Below are 20,609 nucleotides of genomic sequence, written 5' to 3'. Positions count from 1 at the left end.
CGAGTTTGTAAAAAAAAAAAAAAAAACATTCTCAGAATTGGCTGCCCAGAATCCATATTTTCTGGTCAATCTTTGTTCCTCTGATCTGTGATTCTGTAATATGAGATTAAATCAAAACCCTTGATAGTTACATTTAAATAGGCCTTTTTTACTGCTCAAATTATTTATTAGGCCAACGACTTAGAGAGTGAGTTCAGACTGAGGACACGTCAGACTGAGCTACAGCATCACTGAGGGCGGTCTTTATCCTTTACTTTTCTACCATTTGTTTTCAGATGAAGACCAAACAGTTTCACTGATTAACTAACTAGAGCTGGATGATTATGTCCAAAATGATAATCACATTCACTTTAATCAATACTGACATCATATTATATTCTTAATTTTATGATTTCAAACTAATTGTAATATAACACTTAAATAAAGATAGCCTAGTGTTTAGGGATCGCCTGACTTGATACGCAGCAAAAAGAGCACGCATTCAAACTTCAATACCGCTGTCAGTCATGTTTGTTTAATCATGTCAAGACACAGTGGTGATCATGATTAATATTTGGTGTTGCAGTGGTTAGCACTGTCGCCTCACAGCGAGAAGGTTCCTTACTCAGATCCCCGTCTGACAGGAGCCTCTCTGTGTGGAGTCTGCATGTTCTCCACGTGCATGCATGGCTTCTCTCCGGGTACTCCGTCTTCCTCCCACAGTCCAAACACATGCTCGTCTAAAATTGCCCGTAGGTGTGAATGTGAGTGTGGCTGGTTGTCTGTCTCTATATGTCATCCCTGTCAGTGGTGTGGTGCAGGGTATACGCAGGTACAGAGTGTACCCACTTATTTTTCAGTCTCCATAGGGCATACCCACTTCTAAATCCCGTCCGATTCACACCATTGGTTGATTGACAGAAATCCAAACATGCCGCAATTTTTGGTGAATGGATGACCGGCACTACTCTTGTCTCTAATTGGCTTGTACACACTGGCTAAATATGCAAGAGGAGTCTTCGTTGTCACTATTTAAAATAGAGGCCGTTAATCCGCTGCTGGATGGGCCACTTAAACAAAAAAACATTTGGGGGAAAATTTAAGAGTACACACACTTCTTCAGTCACCACTACACCACTGACCCCTGTGATTGACTGACTCAATACTCAAGATTAATACCTGATGTCTGCTTATTTAATCCAAGCCCCATTTGAAGCCTGTACATTTTCAACCAGCTTCTTTGCATACTTTGTTTCCTAAATAGTCATTGACGTGCGTGTGGATCCAGTTTCTGCAAAAGTGAGAAACAGTAGGAGAACAGTAATTCACAGCGATAATTTGGACTAATTTGTGTAACTGCTGAGGCTGTGTTAATAATGTCTCTGTGATTATTATTCCATACATAAAGCTTCTCTGTGGCTACAGCTTCATTTGAGTGATTCTGGGCAGGTGACAGCTCTTTTATATTTCAAACAGGGTAAATATTTCAGAAGAGGTTCGACAGGTTATTCAACTGTTTCTGTTCAAGCTGTCAGTTTTGCTGCTTTTTGAGGAGCTTTAGACGGATAAAGTACCCATGACATCACAATACAGAACATATCCTTCAGCTTATAGAGGAGGATTACAGCATCGCAGCTGTGCTTTATGTTTCCGGATGTACAGGCCTTTTTACTTTCAAAGATGCTAAATTGAAGCGCACTTGGGGGAGACTATGGGGAATCAGTCTTTACAGCACTGGCAGCTGAGATAATTCATAAAGACAGGTGGCAAAGGTCACAGTTTTTTATTGTACATTCTTGAAGGCATGATGCCTTATCTGTCTAAGAAAGTGACCGTTTTTTCATCACCTCCTCGCATTTCTTTACACTTAAGCTGCTTCTCTCACGCTCCTCTGTCAGTGTGCATTAATAGTAATTTATGAAAGTCATAATTATAGTATGACAGGCAGCAGGAGATAAACAAAGAAGACAAGGACAAAATAAAGACAAGCATAGACATTTAATACCTTGGTTAGGTAACTTTTGATTTGTGTTGATTGATAATGATACCCCATCTGTCCTGTCCTGTAGTTTTTTCTAACATAAAATCTCATTCTGCGTTCAGTCAGATGCATCATTAATGTAAAATTGAAAACAAAAGGCTTTTCCTTCGGAGTGCGGAGTGACCTTTCCCGAAAAAAGCCACAGTTCAGTTTGGAGGGCGGACTTTTCCGTTGGGGGTTTCAGTAGACTGAACATTTCAGCATGGACGCTAACTTCAAGATTTATGCAGTATGGTTTGGATGTGTCCTTTCAGGAAATGAGTTGTATTTTAAAGGCTCTGTAATACCAAGGAGATTGTCAGCCGTCGGTCCTAGTTGTCCGGCTTCGTCGCTACCCCTTCGGCCCCCTTCGGCCCCCTTCGGCCCCCATGGGGGGTTTCTCCTTATTTGTCGCCTCCACCTCTTCTTTTTCCACTTCGACACTGAATGAATCAGACGAAGTAGGAACACATATCTGCCTACTGTGAGCGCCTCCTGAACAGTATAGATCCTAACAGTATACGGCACGGAGAGCAGGGACTGTCCTACTGTCCAATTGTGTAGGCACTTTGCAATTGGGAAGCACCCGAAGGCATCCTGACAGGCAAAATGGAAGCAAGAGGGAGGGGTCTTCACTTTGGGCTGAGCAGACAGTCTACAATGATATTACTTATGTTTTAATTGAACAATTAGTTCAGATAAAGTTAGATACATCACCTAACAGCAATCATTTTACACAACATAATAACAACAAAGTCTCATGTGTTGTCACATGTACTCGGTGCTGTTTCACATTTTGTCCTCAGGTTTTGTGCTGAACATCTAGACACAATATGAAGTACTCCACGTTGTACTCAGTGTTAGGGTTGCAATATTTTAGCTGACGATGGCCCAGAAAGTAAAGTGCTTTAGCATTTTGTACGATCACAAAATGTGCTAATGGACATTTTTCAGACTGGCTTAAGAAAATGACATTTTTTAGAGCCAATTGTCAGATTTTAAAAATGTCAGTAAAAACACCAAAATGCCAAAGGGCTTTATTTCTTTTCTTTTCTTTTATAATAGAAGTGGTTGACCTAAAAACCCATTTTCTTTACTCTATAATGGGGAGCCTATCTTCTTTGATTTTACTTTTTCTTTTGGCGCTTCACAGTTTTGTGAGTATTCCTCTTAAAGCTTTGAATCTTGTCAACCTTTTTACAGATTTGTTGAAAAGGCCTGTCATGAAAATCACAGTGTGCCTGAAAGGTTGCATTCAGGGCATCCCTAAATGTTGTGACACTCCAGGACTGTCAGGTTAAGCTGATTACACCATTTTGGGTCTCATTGAGGTCACGTGCCCTTGTGGCTTAAGGTGTGCACAGTTATGTTGGCTACATTGCTGAAGGGCGGAAGTGGAGAGACACATTTAATTATGATGTTATCTCTCACATCCATTTTGCCAATTTTAAGAAAAAGGCAATTTATAAAAACAAATTGAAGAGGGCTGTTGAAATAATAGACAAACAAGCTGCACATTTTCTCAAATATGTTTCTCTAAAAAACTTAACAAATTGAATAATTTCTTCCAACAAAGGGAATGTAATTCATCTTCATACCCTCTTCAACTTGTTGCTGATTGGAAGCATAAAGTGGCCTCAACATCTATACAAAATCACATAAAGTGGATGCACTCCAATGATTTTGATCAGATTTATCCCCCACTGAGGCCATACCAATCACATTACAAATATATTTGCATGCCCCACTTTTCTTCCACAGCCTTCTCCATCCAATTCAGCCTTGAAAAATTGGTTTGAATGCCACCTGATGGGTGACTTCATGCTCGCTGGGGTGCTTCCTTCAGCAAGCAGGATCACATTTTTCCTCTAAGTCTTTTTCAAGTTTTTCCTCTATTCAAGGTATTTTTTAAGGATCTTCGTTGGGCTGTTCAGCACTCTAGGTTGTCATACTGAGGTTTTGTCCACTTCTCTTTATTGATTTATGCATAGCCTAGTTAAAGCACATTACCTTATTTTTTCCCACATCCTTCTTTAATTCTCTCCAAGCGTACTCCCATCCTTTTCTTTTTCTCTAGGTTTGTGCACTAACAGTCATTAATTTACAAACCACACAAGTCAATATAGTCCGTATGGATTTAATCACAAGCCTCTTCTGAACATTTAAAGCACAGCTACTGATATAACAGCAGTGTCATTCACGCACACACACAGGTCACAGAAGCAGACACACTGCGCCGTCGTATGTAGACAGCTCATTTAGAACAGCATTCAGTCCTATTGGGGTGGGCTTCATTTTGTAGGCTGTGTGTGTGTGTGTGTGTGTGTGTGTGTGTGTGTGTGTGTGTGTGTGTGTGTGTGTGTGTGTGTGTGTGTGTGTGTGTGTGTGTGTGTGTGTGTGTGTGTGTGTGTGTGTGTGTGTGTGTGTGTGTGTGTGTGTGTGTGTGTGTGTGTGTGTGTGTGTGTGTGTGTGTGTGTGTGTGTGTGTGTGTGTGTGTGTGTGTGTGTGTGTGTGTGTGTGTGTGTGTGTGTGTGTGTGTTATGGCAGTACAGAACAAACATCCTTATTATCTGTAAATACAGATAGCTCCCCTGTAAAGCCAGGTAAACCGAGTCCATTCTGACTCCACACCGCTGGGCTTTGTTTTTGTTAATTGTTTCTCCTGACGGGGAAGAGATTCTTTTACAGGTTTTTATCACCATGGATGCACTTAGCAGAGCTTTTAGCTTTGTCCTCCTTGACCATTATCCTGTGCACATGGGAGAGACCCCACGCAGACATCCGGCATCAATTAGACCTATTAAACCAGAAAACAAAACACAGAACTTATTGAAACTTTTGTCAGACACCTGCTGACCTTGAGTACAACGGCTTTTATATTCACTGGAAGTCGTCAAATTACTCCCACTTAAGCTGTCGAGTTTAGTTGGAAAGTGAATATCGTTATCTCTTTCAGAAAAACAGACCCATCTTTCTCAAAACACAGTAATTGACTGTATGTTGATATGGACAATGCTTCTCTGTCTCCTCCCCGTTGTACAAAAGTGAAGCCAAAACCCCTGTGCGGCAGGTACTGACACATTCAATGGTGACATAATTTGGAGCCAAGACATGGACAGAAGGGAGCTGGCTGGTAGGATCCGTGAATTGACGCCACGCCCCCTCCGCTAACCGAAGCACACATTCAACTTACTGATGAAGCATCAAAGATCTTTCAGTGAAGTCCCCAGTAGAACAGAGTGTTTTGTTGGTTTGCAGGAGACACTCAGGTTTATGGATTGATTGATTGATTCTATTTTATTGTATTATTGTGTCATACATAATCAATATGCCCATCCCAGGAAGGGTTTATGGAAAGTCCAGTGACTGTATTGTTTTTTCTCGCCTTTAATCTTCTTCTCTACTAATCCGTTTTGAGAACACTACCAGGAGCCACATTTGTCAACAGAGCTGTCAATCATGATGTTACATCTGCCCCTTTTTTGCATCAAATAAAAAACACTTGGACATAAATCAGTATGATAATAACTATTACGACAGACTCAAGATTTGACAAAAGAAGTACGTACATTTTTTAACATCTGTCAACATCTGAAGAGGCAGGGTTGAGACTTATACTACAGCCAGTCAGCAGGGGGGAGCTCTTTATATTTTGGCTTCACTCCCAGGTAGCTGTTGTGTTGTCCATCTTGATATACAGTCTATGGCCTCAACAGCATTGCTTGTCAGATACTGAAACAGTGATTGAATCCCCACTTCTGTGACAAGTGTAAAATCTGGAAATGGGGCGATGACTGTTTTTAAATTTGTGAAACCAACCCTGGACAAAGTGCTTTACAACATTTTGGAATAAATAAATTGGTATATTTACATAGATATCACAATCATCGTACAAATTACATGTTTTTGTTTCCGATTGCAAGCTGTCGGGAAACAATATCTGTCAAAAACTACCATTGCAAGTCCTTTGACTTCTTCTTGCTAGTTTGTTTTTGGCAGAAGAAGGGGGGGTGGGAACCTTTAACATGTGGGAATTTTGATGTGACTTGAGGTAAAGTGTCAGGCCTTCTGCCCATGTGCTCATGTGTTTCATCAGAGAGGTCATTTATAGGACGCTGTAGTAGCTCTATGGTTCCCTGTGGTCTCCCTCTGACTCGCTGTCTGTCCTCTAGTTAGATGGCTCCCTATGGTCTGAGACCATCATGCACAGCCTCGGGCGCTCTCTGTCCTCTCCTTTTCTCTATCATTGTCCCCCTTTTCCCTCTCATTTCCCCATCATTTCCCTCCTCTTATCTTGGCCCTCTTTTTTCTCTCCGGCTTCTGTGTCCTTGAAGAGGTAATGACTCTCTGTCTGTCTTTTTGTTGTTTCATTCTCCCTGTCTTATCTCTCCTTCTCTCCTCCCACTCTCTTTCTCTCTTTCTCTTTTTCCATATTTCTCGTCTTGTCCTCGCCCTATGGGAGTACATGCACATGTGAGCTACGTGTCTGTTTTATAAGTAGGTTGAATATTTAAATTTAAACTGAAAGGTGTGGAGCTCAGCTACTTCCTGATTTTTAACCTCTCCACGAGCCAGAGATTAGCCTGGGATTTTGTCTGTCTGACCGTTTTTCCAGGGAGTGAAAAGTGTTTTTTTGATGGTTTTAGACACCATTAAATTTAGTAAGGATGTTGAAGGCCTTTGCATATTTGTTTGGTGTCTGACATGTTGGGTCAAATGTATGTATCTTTGTTTTTTGTCTTTAATTTTAATGTTGCAAATGGAGCCACTGTGATGCAAGGACAAATTTCAGACATTGTCGACAATAAAGTTCAATCAACCAATCAGTCAAGGCAGTAAATATGTGCAGATAAATAACAATTATAGTCACAAACACAGACATAACATCAAACACACGTTAACGTTTTTGTTTCTGTGAATTACTTTGTAACAGTTTGATGAGAAAGTTCAGAAGTTATTTATATCCCTATTATCATTCTCCTTCGTCCTCTGTGTCGGTTGCTGCTCCTCTCCATCTTCCCCTCAGTAATGTCCCCTGACAACACAAGGTCAGGTTAAAGTGCTCCGTGCACCCGGGCGCCGCCATAGGACACACCAAGTTTATCACAGAGACGTGACAGGAGATTACACAGTCATGCAGCGTTCAACCCATGACAACTTTATTGTATGCACACGCACACACACACACACACACACACACACACAAACAAAGACTGGGCAACCAACACGCTCATAAACACGCATAAAACACTCGCAAACACACGTAAACATTTATGGGAACATCCAGACAATCACAGAAACACCTTCACATGTTTTCATCCTCTTAAACGCTCTGTATTGCTTTTTCGGGAGTATGGTCCTTTGGATAAATCACAGCTGTCTGCAGTGTTCTGAAGTAAGTCTAACATTGTGTCCTGTTACTTCTGTCTAGGATCCCAGCAGAGAGGAGGCCTTGATGCAACAGCTGAGAGAGAAAGATGAGCTGATTCTCAGACTTCAGAGTGAACTGGTAAGAGCCACTGACCTGTAAATATACAAATCAACAGGCAGTGTATTTAAATGTTTGTTGGCAATTTTACCTGATGTCACGTTCAACATTTTTTTTAGAACAATCTTGATTCTTCTAAAACTTTTTTTCCCCGCTCTAAACGCTCCGTAAACGCTGTAACCACAGCAAGAAGGCTCCTGGTTCGAATCCGAGGTCGGACAGAGCCTTTCTCTGTGGAGTCTGCAAGTTCTCCCTGTGCATGCCTGAGCTCCTGCTAGGTACTCCGACTCCCTCCCACAATCCAAAGATATGGTCCTGTCATTAGATTAATTGGTGACTCTCAATTGCCCGTGGGTGTGATTGTTTGTCCGTCTCTATATGTCAGCTCTCTGATTGATTGATTGACAAGTCCAGAGTGTCCCTCGCCTCTCGCCCAATGACAGCTGGGATCGGCTCCAGTGCCTCGCTACCCCTGACAGGACAAGCGCTTTAGATGATGGATGGATGGATCATTTATTGCCACTTGTTTTTTGTTTTTTTTTATAGTTTAAAGCATGTTCAAAACCAGAAATCTGGCCGAATACTTTTCCCAAATTAAACTGAAAGATTATCACCATGGCAACTTCCTGCCCCGAAACGCTTCTATAAGTTGTGTGCAAGTTGGCACAACCAGAAAGTTTACTATTTCTTTAAATATTCAGAGATTTTTTCACTGGATGTTCAGCTATTAGAAAGATATGAATGCAGGAACGTGTTTGTATATGCTGTAATGCTTTATAACTAGTAAGAGAAGGAACTCATGCTCTCAGACATGGAGCAATGGAAAGTTTGCTCTTCTAATTTTATCTCTGTCACACTTTCTTTTTCTTGCTCTCTGTTTTTCTAAACTTTAAAGATGAATAATTAAAATAGTGTAGAGTGTTTTTAAATTATTTGTTTGGAGGGTATGAATTAAAGACTAATTGCCTTTGAAGAAGATTTTTTTTATTCTCTTTCAAGCACAAGAAAATCCTTCTTTTTTTTTTTTTTGGGAAGGTTAAAGACACATCACAGAACTGAAAAGTTTTACTCTCTATTTTTTGTTATTTTTCTTCTCTCTCTGTGTCTCCTACATTCAGCAGAGGGCGGAGTGACAGGAAAGACTGACCACAGAAAGAGAGAGGAAACAAATGGGTGGATGGTTTTTATAGTTGGCTCAAAGTCACCCCGTCGATAACACATACATGGCGTGGCACCAGAAAGCCCATCTTTTCCATCTTTGTTAATGTAAACTGCTTGTTCCTGCCAGCTTAATGTCATAGCGGAATTATTTTGACTCCTATCCAGCTAAGAGACAAGTGTAATGCTTTCACAAATTTGCCCCTGTAGACGAGGATGGGAGGCGTGGAGTCATTCCATCTTTGCGTATTTGCGGTGATCAAATTATACTCATGAAATATAGTGATTTGGATGCAGAAGACATTGCTGCTTTCATCTGCTTTTTTTTCTCTCGACAATTTGGAAGCTAGATTGTTGGAACCTCTACAGAAATGCTCCATACGGCACCGTTTTTCATCGCCTGTCATGTACACATCTGTGATTTGTCACCTGATCCATCAAAGCAGTGAAATGCAGACATTATGCCAGACCTGAGCGCCATAATGTGCCACTGTTATGGCGCTGTTGCGAGGGATGCCAGTCCAACCCACTGACTTCTCAGCCTCATTTGGCATCTGTTTGTTTGTACATTTTCTGGCACTGGCATCTCGTTTTTTTCTCACTCTTCCTCGTTCGTCTCTTGTCCTCTTATGACTGTGATAACACTCTTGTGTGGTTCCTGTCAGCAGCACCTATTATGTTCTGTCTTCTTATTTGTACTGACTATAATCAGCACTGTGTGAAAATACTGTGGAGGCAATTTAAAAATGGAGCTCTTTTGTATTCACACCTCAGACTAACCTCAGAGACAGCTACATGAACAGGTTCATTTCCCTAAAACACTGACGTGTCTGGAGATTCACTTTGATTAGACCTATTGAGCAGACCAACCCCATAAAGGAGCTACTACTGACAAAGTTCAACAGTTTATCTAATACAGTTGTCAGAGTACCTTACACCACAATATGGTTATATCAATCCTTTCAATATCACATCAACTAAAATGGAACTAGGTGCCTATTATTTGATAATTTCTGTTTTTTTTAAGACCAAAATCTGCAAGCAGACTCCTGCTCACTGTCCAAATTGCATCAATTAATTGTCATAATTTGGTACTGAAACTTCTCTGTTGTATTTGTGCAGTTGAGTGTATCCTCTTCTGCTCTCTATGTTTTAAGATACATCAATCTAACTTTAGCATTTGTATGAAAAACAGCTCTCTCTGATGTTTTGGATTTGGACTGCAGTACCCATTTTAAATGCTAGTTGTCACATTGCTCCTTTGAACAATGAACCGAAGGAGCCAGATCGAAGTTATAGAAGAAAATGCTGATTTAAGATGATAGTATTTTAATGTGACAGTCTTCAGTCTTTACAATTCTCTGGCGGCTACAATTCTGATATCTTTTGCTACAACAAAGATTGAAGTTTATCACAGATTATAGTGGTGTGATAAAGAATGATATTAGAATAGATTACACTTTAATATGTCAGCGATGTTAATGTTAAACATATAAACAGAAGTAACGAGCAGAAGCCTCTAGGCATTTGATTTTCTGCATCTGGACTATTTCTCGTTTCTGAATCTGTTTAACTCACTGCATGGTGTACCAAAGTTTCTTTGATCTTTGATTTTAGACAAACTGCATTATTGTCATCTGCTTTGCCGTGATGAAACATGCCGTGCCAGTGGGCGGGGCCGTGTCTCGTCCATGTAGTGGCAGGGCAAACGGTTAGAGAGCGGAGGGTTCCTGAAACCTAGGAGCCTCTGAGTCAATCAACAGCTTCATATCAGGAACGAGTCCTCGGTCCAAAGGCTGTAAACAAAGAGCTGAGAACCCAGATGGAGTTTAACTTCCAGTGAATCACAAGGAATGATTTATTTCCAAACGGTGTGCGCAAGTATGCATCAGGAAACTGTATTTGAGATTTAATCATTACCCATGTTAATGGTGATGAATGCCAGCCATTACAACAGTCAACTTCTTTAACGTGTGATTTGGGAACAAGCAATAGAAGTTTAAGACACAGAGGAATACACTGTACCATGTCAAGCCATGGAAATAATGTGTTATAGTAAAATCTACTCATCATAAATGAAAAACCATCCAGATCATTCTCTAATATGTCTCCAAATCTTAATACAAGTGATCACCTTCTATCCACTGTTTTTCTTTTCTCTACTTCTTTTCTATTCCTTTTTCTAACCTTTGTTTTTTAACATGGTGACAAGACCAATTTGACGACATCACACACTGATTCATAAAATCAGTCTTTAGGACTTTCAGTTATGCATGCACAAAAACAAACATGCTGATCTGTTTGATTTTTGGAGTTTGTGTGTGTATTCATTTGTTTGGGCCTTTTTCTCTGTGAGGGTTGTTCTGTCTGCTGCCACAAGATGGATTTGATTTCCAGACGTACACTGCTTGTGTGATTTTACAAGCAAAGATGTTGAATTAATTGAGTAATTTGTCTGATGGAAGCTTGCTGCAGACATACGGTTAACCCAACCTTTTTTTTTAACCATCAGTTATCATGTGCCCTTGAAACGAAGGTCATTTTGTCATCACATGTATGACGCTATGACTCTGTGAGGTCATGTTGTACTTGTGAGTATTTGCAGGGGGATATATGTGCGAGCTGTAGCTGGACACCTTTTCTGCTGCAGCGAAGTTAAAGAGCAGCTTTTTTTTTTTTTCAGGAAAGGGCAGCTCATAGCAAACGCTGTCTGCGCTCTGCCTCCGTCTGTAAATCTGCCAGTGAAAACCTATTAATTATCTCCTAGAAGGACCGGCTAGCTGGCCGGCCATCACTAGCTGTCACTTTTTATGACTTTTCTCCTCTCTCTGCTGGTGCGTTTTGTTGAAAGACTGAGATCCAACTGCAACATTTAGCTGCGGGAAGCCTCCCTTGCTTCTCATGTATGTGCATGACGAATGCAAAGTGATTTTTAACTCAATCTTTTGGCTCACTTCTGCTGGACAGAATACATTACGCTGTCTAGCTATAATTAACGAACCGTCTATCAATCTTTTTTACTAACCTTACAATACGTCCTAATTCAGTTGATTCATTTTAATCAAGGTCATAAAATTCTTAATATTTCATAGCAACTTTCAACAGGAACTCCTCTACGAGCATGCAGGGCGAGCATGTCAGAATGATTAGTGCCATCATCATAAAAAGCTTTTGTCTTGCCACCGCCTTTCAAGACAATCAAAGAGGTAACGCAGCAGTCGGCAGGTTTCTGTTCAAGGTATAAGTACTGTATTTTGAAGGACATGGCCAACACTTTTCTCTCTACACCTCCTTCTGTAAATCTGCCAGGGGGAAACCTATTAATTATCTCCTAGAAGGTCTTTTCTAGCAGGCTGGCCAGCACTAGCTGTCACTTTTTATGAATTCTTCTCTACTGCTGCACTTTGAGGAGGGTCTGTGGTCCAATATTTAGCTGCAGAAAAACTTCTCATGCAATCCCGCCCGGTTTTATGACCTCTCGGATTTCCCGGAGAGGCAGCCGAAGAGGGAGGAAAAGATTGGGGTTGGTTGAGGTTATCTAGAGTTGCTTTATTTTTTTAATATTCATTTGATAGCGAGGGAAGCATGCAGGCGGAGTGTTGTGAGAGGAGGCAAGGCATGAATCTGCAGGGAGAAAATTTAGCTGATCTGATTTGTCGGTATTTGATGTTCTTCCTTCGTGAGATTTTGAACATGGCTAATGGCTGCGTGTCATTGTTTTGTGTGCAGGAGAGTGCCAAAGCTGCCCTGAAGATGAAAGACTGCCAAATGACCGACCACACGACACAGACCGAACACATGGGGCCAGAGGTGAGATACAAACAGACCACACACACACACACACACACACACACTCTCGCTCTTTTAGACACAAACAATGCAATGTGCTCTACAGTATTATGAAATGCAACTCAGTCATATTAAAACAACATTCAATGCAACAACTTCTTTTTATTCTCTCTTTGTTTTCCTATCCGTGTCAATGCATTTTTTGCAGAGCCATAGCTGCCTTGTCTCCACCCCCCCCCCCCCTCTTTAAGAGCTTCTTTTCACTCTGAGCTTAAGCTCTAATCCATCTTACTCTTTCTAAAGATGCCTTCCTGCAGTGACATTCATATTATAGTCCACTACCTGTTCCTCCATCCTCTCAGTGCCCCCCGTGCATGAGAGAGGGTGCTGTGCTTCTTCCTGCCTAACACCGTCAGTGGATGTGGCCTCTTTGGCTTCTCTCACTGACAGTATGGGAACACAGCAGACTTAATGGATGACTGTCTAAAAATGGCTGCCTGTAACGAATACAGAGTCAGAGTTTGGGGTCTTTTTCTTTGTTTCTTTGTTTTTTTTTTCATTTCCTCGTCTCCTCAGAAAGTTCAGTTTTTACCTCTTATCCTGCTGCGCATCAAGTTGGCATGACACATTGTTTAAGGGGGAAAAGCTGTGTCATTGTGTGAGCGTGGGGGTGAGCAGTATGCCTACAAAAGAAGAGAGTCTTAACTACGTACTGTAGCTATAAAATAAAATAACACATTTAAATGAAAACTTACATCAAGCCTTTTTCTTGTAGCTTGTCAATTTATCAAACTTTTAGGGCATATTTTTAACGTGTCTACCTTCTTTCTTTATTTTTGCAGCATCCTGTTGCAAGAGCCGATTAAGGTGTTCACCGAGGGTCTGGTGTGTGTATCTATTCTTTCACAATATGCAGCACTTTAATTAGAGTCCACAGATGGAGCAATTACGGTACCTGCCGTTCTCAGATGGCAGTAAAGACAGTCAATCAGTTAAATGTAAGGGACTGTGCAAAGTACATGCAAGCTGTTCAGGATGAAAATCGCTGGTAAAACCAGCATTAAATATGTTCTCTAACGTCCTCTGGTTATTACAAAACAGAAAGGAAAACTATATCTTGGTTCTGAAAAGAAATTTCAGCATGGGTTTTTGTGTCGAGCAATGGAAAAAAACGACCACTTTAGACAGTGAACTCTTGACCACATCCACATGGGAGCTATGCACATCTAGAAATGCAGTAAATCTTGACAACAAAATTGCATTACAGTGTCAGATTGGACGTGACACTCCCCTTCTTTGATTGTGCAGCAAAGATAAGAACACAAAAACTGGTGCAGACAAAGAAAACACTGCTCCGTTCCTCAGAAAGATGGCACTTTGCTGCATGAAGTTACAGTCCTGTATCCTATAATTTTATCAAAGCTGTCATCATTCATTGCGTCTATTTCGGCGTTAAAAGTTTCTCTCTCTGGTTATTTCTTTCTGTCTGTCACTTTCTCACACACGCGCACACGCACACACACACACACACACACACACACACACACACACACAGAGAGCCTGTGCTCAGAAATGTCTGCGCTGTGCTTCATTTGCCATCACTGACTAATGCATTTCTCATAATGAAGCCTGAAATGGCTCTCACATAATTGTATGTTTCTCAGTACTGGAGGCTAAAGCAAACAAAGGTGTTGGGTTGTGTGTTCACACCCTATGTGTTTGCCATTTTGTGTTAGTGTGTGTGTGTGTGTGTGTGTGTGTGTGTGTGTGTGTGTGTGTGTGTGTGTGTGTGTGTGTTTGTCTGTTTTGTGAGGCAGCCATTAGTCTTAGCCTTGGATGGCAAAGTCAATAAAATTGCTGTTGAAAGTGTCAAAGTAATCTCAGTCAAATAGGTTGCATTCATGCCTCAGACATTATAATTCACTCAGCAATGTGTGTGTGTGTTTTTTTTTGCCTCATGTGGCATAATTTGAAGATCAGCGCAATATATAACTACCTGGGCATGCATTGAGTTGAACTGATTTGTTTGCTTAGTTACAGAGCAAACCTGTGTATTGAGAAGTCCGAGATTTGAAATTGTTTGATACCCTCAATTCAGGTAATTCTTTTTAACATGCCGATTCATTTCAATTACTTTAATTAGAACTAATTTCATCGTCATTTGCCTCACCAGGAGTTTGAAAAAAAGAGAAAGATTATCTGTCTTGTCTGCAGCAAAAGTAGATATGAGGAGAGTTTTATCTTTGAAGATTCTCTGGGTTTTCTTTTTTCCTCCTCTCTGAGCTGAAGTGCTTTGATTAATTGGTGAGTAATCATTTGAATTCAAGAAGTGCCTGTAAGTGTCTCATCTACCCTGCAGGTGGGAAAAGAAACGCAACACATTAGCATACCAGATCTACAGTCCATCAAAAGAAACACCAGGGTAATACCCAAATACCAAACATGCTCATATCTGTCTCAGAGTTTTAAGAGTGTTTCAAAGTGCTCAAACTTTTTTTGTGAAATAGTTTCTGGTCAGGACTACAGTGACCTTTCCTTCCTATTCTTTCTAAAACTCTTTGTCCAGCTCAGGAAATCTGGCGAGCACTCAAGCGTATGGCGTTGCTATCTATTATAAAACCAGCACCTAGCAATAGAGTCCTCCATATGCTCTGGCCCCTTGAGTAGATGGGCTCTTAATTAGAGGAGCAGCTGGCTGCCCGCTAGCAAGCTAAGCTAGCAACACAGGTGACTTAACTCAGCAGTAGCTACAGCATGTGCGGCCTGATTTTAGCCAGCCCCCCCCCCCCCTTCTCCTGTGTGCCTAGTTGTGTGTAAAAGAGAGAGAGAGTTGGTAACTGTGTGTGGGATATGCCGCAGCATGGAGAGTGTCTATATAGGTTAGCTACCCCCGTGCATCGAGGACAGTCAGCTAGCAACAGAAAGTGTGTCTACAAGTGGGGCAGCTATTTCTACTGCCTCTGCCACTTCACGAGGTCGACCAGCTCACTCATCCTCTCTCTCTCTCTTTCTCCCTACCTCACCCTCTTTTCTGGAACGTCCTCCTACTTTTCCTCTCTCTGTCGTTCTCCGCTTTCTCTTCTGCCTGTTTTTCTTTGTTGATCCCTGAAAGTGTAAGCAGTAAGCTGTCAGAAGTTCCTCTCCTTTCTCCTTCTTTTTCTGCTCCTCTTCTCTTCCTGGCCCAGGTTTCCAGGTCTCAGGGAGTCCATCAGGGATTCTCCTGCCCTGGTTTCCCCGCCGTTGGACACCCTGTCCCAGGGACTGCTCCTGGCAAACTCTGTCCCACAGAAATAGAACTTTAGGATAACTTGTCTCAAAGTTCCTCTCGTACTTTTACCAGGAAGGTCCACTTACTTTGATGGCTGGAGTGCACGTCTAATTCCTTACTGACCAGTCAGTTTATTATTTCAAACAGTAATGTGCATTAGGTATTCAGATGAAGTTAAAGCTCTCTCATTCTGAAGAAAAATGTAGTTGAAGCATCTATCAGCAGATTTAAAATCTTTCAGCCCTTATTCTAGTTTCACATATTACAAGTTTAAGGATATTTTGTTGGTCAGATTCATGCAGAAAAGGACCACTTCAGATGATATTCTCCTTATGAAGTAAGATATCCGCCTGAAACGGACAGCTTGTACCGAGAGAGCTAAAACACAAAGTGAAAAGTGTTGACCCGCCACAGATTGCTCCTCTTTCTGTCATCGTGCCAATGTAAAGATGGAAGTGAGGGTGAAAGAGGAACAGAGAAAAGGTCAGACAGGGAGAGAGGAAAACAGGGAGGTGGGGGGGGGGGGGGGGGGGGTGTTAGAGAAAATACGGGGAAGCTATTTTATGTCCCGCTGAGACTCTTAAGAGCTGGAGGTATGGTGGCTGTTTGAAAGTTTTTTTTTTTTCTCCAGGGGATTGAATCGATTGAGATTGCTTTCTTTCAGCAGCTAATTTCATGGGCATTCTTAAAAGGAACATTTTATGGTGGGAATCAAAAGCTCTCGATGGTTAGTGCACTATTTCCTTTCTCGCTCTGTCTTTCTCTTTCTTAATCTAGTCTCCATAGATTTCTGCAACTTCCCTTTTTTTCTCTTCCTATTTCTCCTCTTTTGCTTTCTTTGCTTCAAACCCACCCCTCCTTATATATATATATCCCCTCTCTCCTTAGTAGTTCCTGAGAGAAGCAGAGTATGGTGGCCGGTAGGGGTCACACGCTCAACAACTGATGAAACGACATACATTTAGAAAAACGCACAGCATATATAGAAACGCTGCACATTCAAAAGCAAATGCAAACTACCACAACAAATGCAAAGACACAAACGCGCTGCAAATAGGCAAAACAACTGCATAAGCATCAAACGCGCTGCAAGTACAGAAACGAAACTTAAGTCAAAAACACACACAACCAGAAAACAACAGCAAACACAGAAACACTGCAAGTTCAGCCTTAAAGGGAAGTGCTCCAGGCCTGTAAACACACAACTCTGAGGAATGAGGTCTCATTGACCGGTAGCTTTGTTAAGTTGGCTGCCCGGCTATCGGCACCGTTGCGCGGCTTGAGTACGGGACCTCCGTCCGCCAGGATTTTGAACTTGTCAGGCCTGGGGCAGAGGGCTCTCCGTGGGTGAAGTGTCAGTGTTTGATGACGGGGAGTAATGTCAAACTGTAGCAAACAGATGAGCAGCGAGTTCAACCCGGACACCGGGGAAATGGCGAAAGCACGAAGTGTCAGGCTGGGAAAGCGGGTGAAGAGGGATGAGTAGGAGCTGGAGCTCATAGCCCCAGAGCTAGCACTAGCTCCAGGCATCCCGGGGCTAACAGCCACAGACCCACACTCGGCTCTCGTCCCCGATGTCAAAATCCAGGTCGGACTCGCTTTATCTCCGCGTTTCAGTAACATTGATGTCATCCTGTGTCTTTCAACGACACAACTTCCCCTATCTAAACATAACTTTCTGATCCTTGCTGTCTCTCTTACTCTCTCCCGTAAATAAACCGAAATGAACAGTTCCACAGCGCCACTGCAGGCCTGGAGCACTTCCCTTTAAGGCTGAACTTGCAGTTGTTTTCTGGTTGTGTGTGTTTTTGACTTAAGTTTCGTTTCTGTACTTGCAGCGCGTTTAATGCTTATGCAGTTGTTTTACCTATTTGCAGCGCGTTTCAGCCTTTGCATTTGTTGTGGTAGTTTGCATTTGCTTTTGAATGTGCAGCGTTTCTATATATGCTGCACGTTTTTCTAAGTGTATGTCGTTTCATCAGTTGTTGAGCGTGTGACCCCTACCGGCCACCGTAGCAGAGGGAGAGTTGGAGGATCGTTTATCATCTATTTGTGGGCTTTTATGTTAAAAAGGAGAAAAGTAGATCATGCAGGTTCTTCTCTCGGGCTCATTTGGTCTTTCTTTTTTTTTCCATCTATCTCTCAAATAAACTCAGATACTAAGTGACTCCTTGTGTGTGGAGGTATCATCTCTTTGTGATTGATAGGTCACATAAGAAGAAGAAAAGGTCAAGTCAAAGTTTATTCATATTGCACCTTTAAAACGAACTCTCAGCTGACCAAAGTGCTGTACACGGTAAAAAATAAAACATATAAAAGGACAGATATGAGTACAAATAAAAAAAATAAAGGACCCAATAAAAAACACAAGATTGATATCTCTGAGCGGAGGACATTATTACCCTGCTGACACTGCATCCCTGTGGAGGACAATCCTTTAAAGTTGTCTGCAAAAATAAAACCAATGTATCATGGGGAACAAGCACATAGAGGCGTCCTTACACCTTCAAATGGACGACTGTGTGTTTCACATCTGTTTAAACACAGCTGTTCATTCTTCATCTGGTAGAAGCAGCTTTGAATGCTGGCTGTTTGGACACGTTTTTTTTTTCTTGCTCTTGGATCTCTTCCAGCCTGCCTGTGTTTCTGATGTTTATCATCCCTCGATATGTATGTCCTCACCTGGCCTGCAGACAGTATCTCCATCCTTTTTTTCTTTGAATTAAAGTGCAGCATTTAGAGATATAGAAAGTGCATGATATATTACACTATCTCCCTGCAAATCTGCAAATACTGCGACGTATGAACGGATGTTAGCGAGGGTTTTTTCAAGCTTAAATGATGGATGAACTCCGTGATGTGAACCCGTAGATAATTCAAAGAGCAGATAATCGGAGTTTAGCCTGGTATATCTCCATGAATTTCACAATACGTTTTCTAATGCAGTGGTTATAATGTCACATGCTGACTGTTAACACCTTTCAGCTGTGTGAAATTGAGCGTTCCAACACTAAAGCAGAGCAGCCGTTCAGTATTTTCTTTGCCTTTATTTGAGGGAAGTTTTTGTCTGTATTGATTTAGAGACTCAGAGGGAGAACAACATCAAGCTTTGGCTAGCATTTGTTCATGTCAACCTATTATGGCTGTGTGTAGAAATGATAAAGACACACCCCCCCTGGACTCTTCCTCGCCTGTTGGTCCTTCCTTTTTTGCTCCTGATGGGGAACCCTGAATTAAAAATGTATTCTGACATGGATCATATGAACCTGCGTCATCAGCGTCTGCCGCTTTAAGCAAAAGGGGGTCCAGTGCTGATTGCCACTATGTAGGTCTCCAACTCTTACTCCTGTAAACTAGATCATTTTGTACAGCTGTACTGAGTAATGGTGCTGCTAAGGATAGAAATAAAAGAGACAGATAGAGAGAAAGAGGAGGAGAAGGGGGCTGAGCTCAAGACAAGCAGTTTTCTGCCCTACTTACTTCTTTTAATGTCCGACAGTCGACTTGTCCTTCCATGTTTCCTCCCTTTCTTCTCTTAATTTGATTATTTCCTTAATCCCTCTTTTGTGATCTTTACATTTCTTTCTTTTCTCTGATCATTCTCAATCTTTGTATCACCTCTCCTTTTTTTTCTGTCCTTGTCTGTGGCCACCTTTCCCTTCTGTCCTTCGTCTTCATTTCCTCTTTCATCCATCCTCCTTTTAGAGACTACTTCTCTGACATTTGTTTCATAGATTGCTTCTTTTTTTCCCGTCATTGTGGTATTCACATGTTTCTCTTCCTTTCATTGCTATCCTAGTATCACCTTTCCTCCTCTCCTCTCCTCTCCTCTCCATTGTTGGTGTAAAAAGGAGAGTGGTGGGCTTTTATGTTCACTTATTCACATTGTATAAATGAGTTAGGACGAATAGATTTACGTGAATGGGGAATTAGGGATAATTATCCTTCATAACCCACTTTTGTAATTACTCACTGATCAAATTTGTCGTGTACTCTAATCATAGACTCTTTCCTGCTGGTGAAACAAAAGAGCTCAATCAGAGTTATTGTACTTGAGAGCTTACGAGGGCGGGACTTTTATGGTTAGGTGATTGACATACAAGCACATGATACCACTTTTGATTGCTCACACTTGTATCGCTACCATAAGTGCGAAACACAATAGAAAAACATCAAAGACACGAAGGGGAAAAGCCGGGGTACAGAGCTATAAGGCTGCTGATTTAATGAATGGCCGAGAAACAGTTTGATGTTTTTTCGAGTTCATTTGAGACGTAATAAATGAATGGAAATCAGGAAGTCAAATCAAAGCGATGACAGTTTATTTATACATTTTCTCAGGTACACTGAGGGTAGTCACATTCTTGACTTGCAGAGGTGCTAAAAAGACAAAATACTAATGAATAGGTCTACGCAGGAAAAACTGACCCACATGTGACTGTGTTTTTTGCTCATAAGAGATTCAGATATGATTTTGAACAGAACCAGTCAAGTCTGATCAATCATCAGATTTAGGCCACCGTCATATGTGCTTCTTAATCAGATGCAGGTTGGATCTTTTGCAATGCGATCTCCGTCTGAACAGCCAGGTCAGCATGCATGCGAGTTTGACGTCAGTCTTGAGCGACACAGGTTTGGTATCGTAACCAACCTGTGATTGTGGAAAAGAAAACAAACAGAGCAATAAATCATAACTGAGCTTTAAGTCCTGCAGCTCATAAGTAGTTTTAGTGTCAGGCTGTAGATTGAAAAAGAGTGGGAACTTGGAAAGTGGGCATATACAGTTGCAAGAAGAAGTATGTGAACCCTTTGGAATTTCCTAGTTTTCTGCATAAATTGGCCATAAAATGTGTTCTGATCTTCATCTAAGTCTCAACAATAGACAAACGCAGTCTGCTTAAACTAAT

The 20,609-nt window shown here is 41.4% G+C and overlaps 2 protein-coding genes across 4 annotated transcripts in view; both read left to right on the top strand.

The window, feature by feature from the left end:
* Positions 1 to 20,609, top strand: part of pggt1b (protein geranylgeranyltransferase type I, beta subunit) — a 265,152-nt gene that overhangs the window by 122,759 nt on the left and 121,784 nt on the right. The window lies entirely within an intron of this gene.
* The window catches only part of ccser1 (coiled-coil serine-rich protein 1), a 131,411-nt gene that overhangs the window by 54,166 nt on the left and 56,636 nt on the right, over positions 1 to 20,609 (top strand). For all 3 annotated transcript variants that reach the window (XM_061038835.1, XM_061038834.1, XM_061038836.1), the window contains exons 9-10: positions 7,431 to 7,508; positions 12,375 to 12,455. In XM_061038835.1, coding sequence (XP_060894818.1) covers positions 7,431 to 7,508; positions 12,375 to 12,455 — 159 coding nt within the window. The remainder of the gene's footprint in view (positions 1 to 7,430; positions 7,509 to 12,374; positions 12,456 to 20,609) is intronic.

The sequence above is a fragment of the Labrus mixtus genome, chromosome 5, assembly GCF_963584025.1.
Source record: "Labrus mixtus chromosome 5, fLabMix1.1, whole genome shotgun sequence".
NCBI classification, from domain to species: domain Eukaryota; kingdom Metazoa; phylum Chordata; class Actinopteri; order Labriformes; family Labridae; genus Labrus; species Labrus mixtus.
This window is presented reverse-complemented; position numbering and strand designations above follow the sequence as displayed.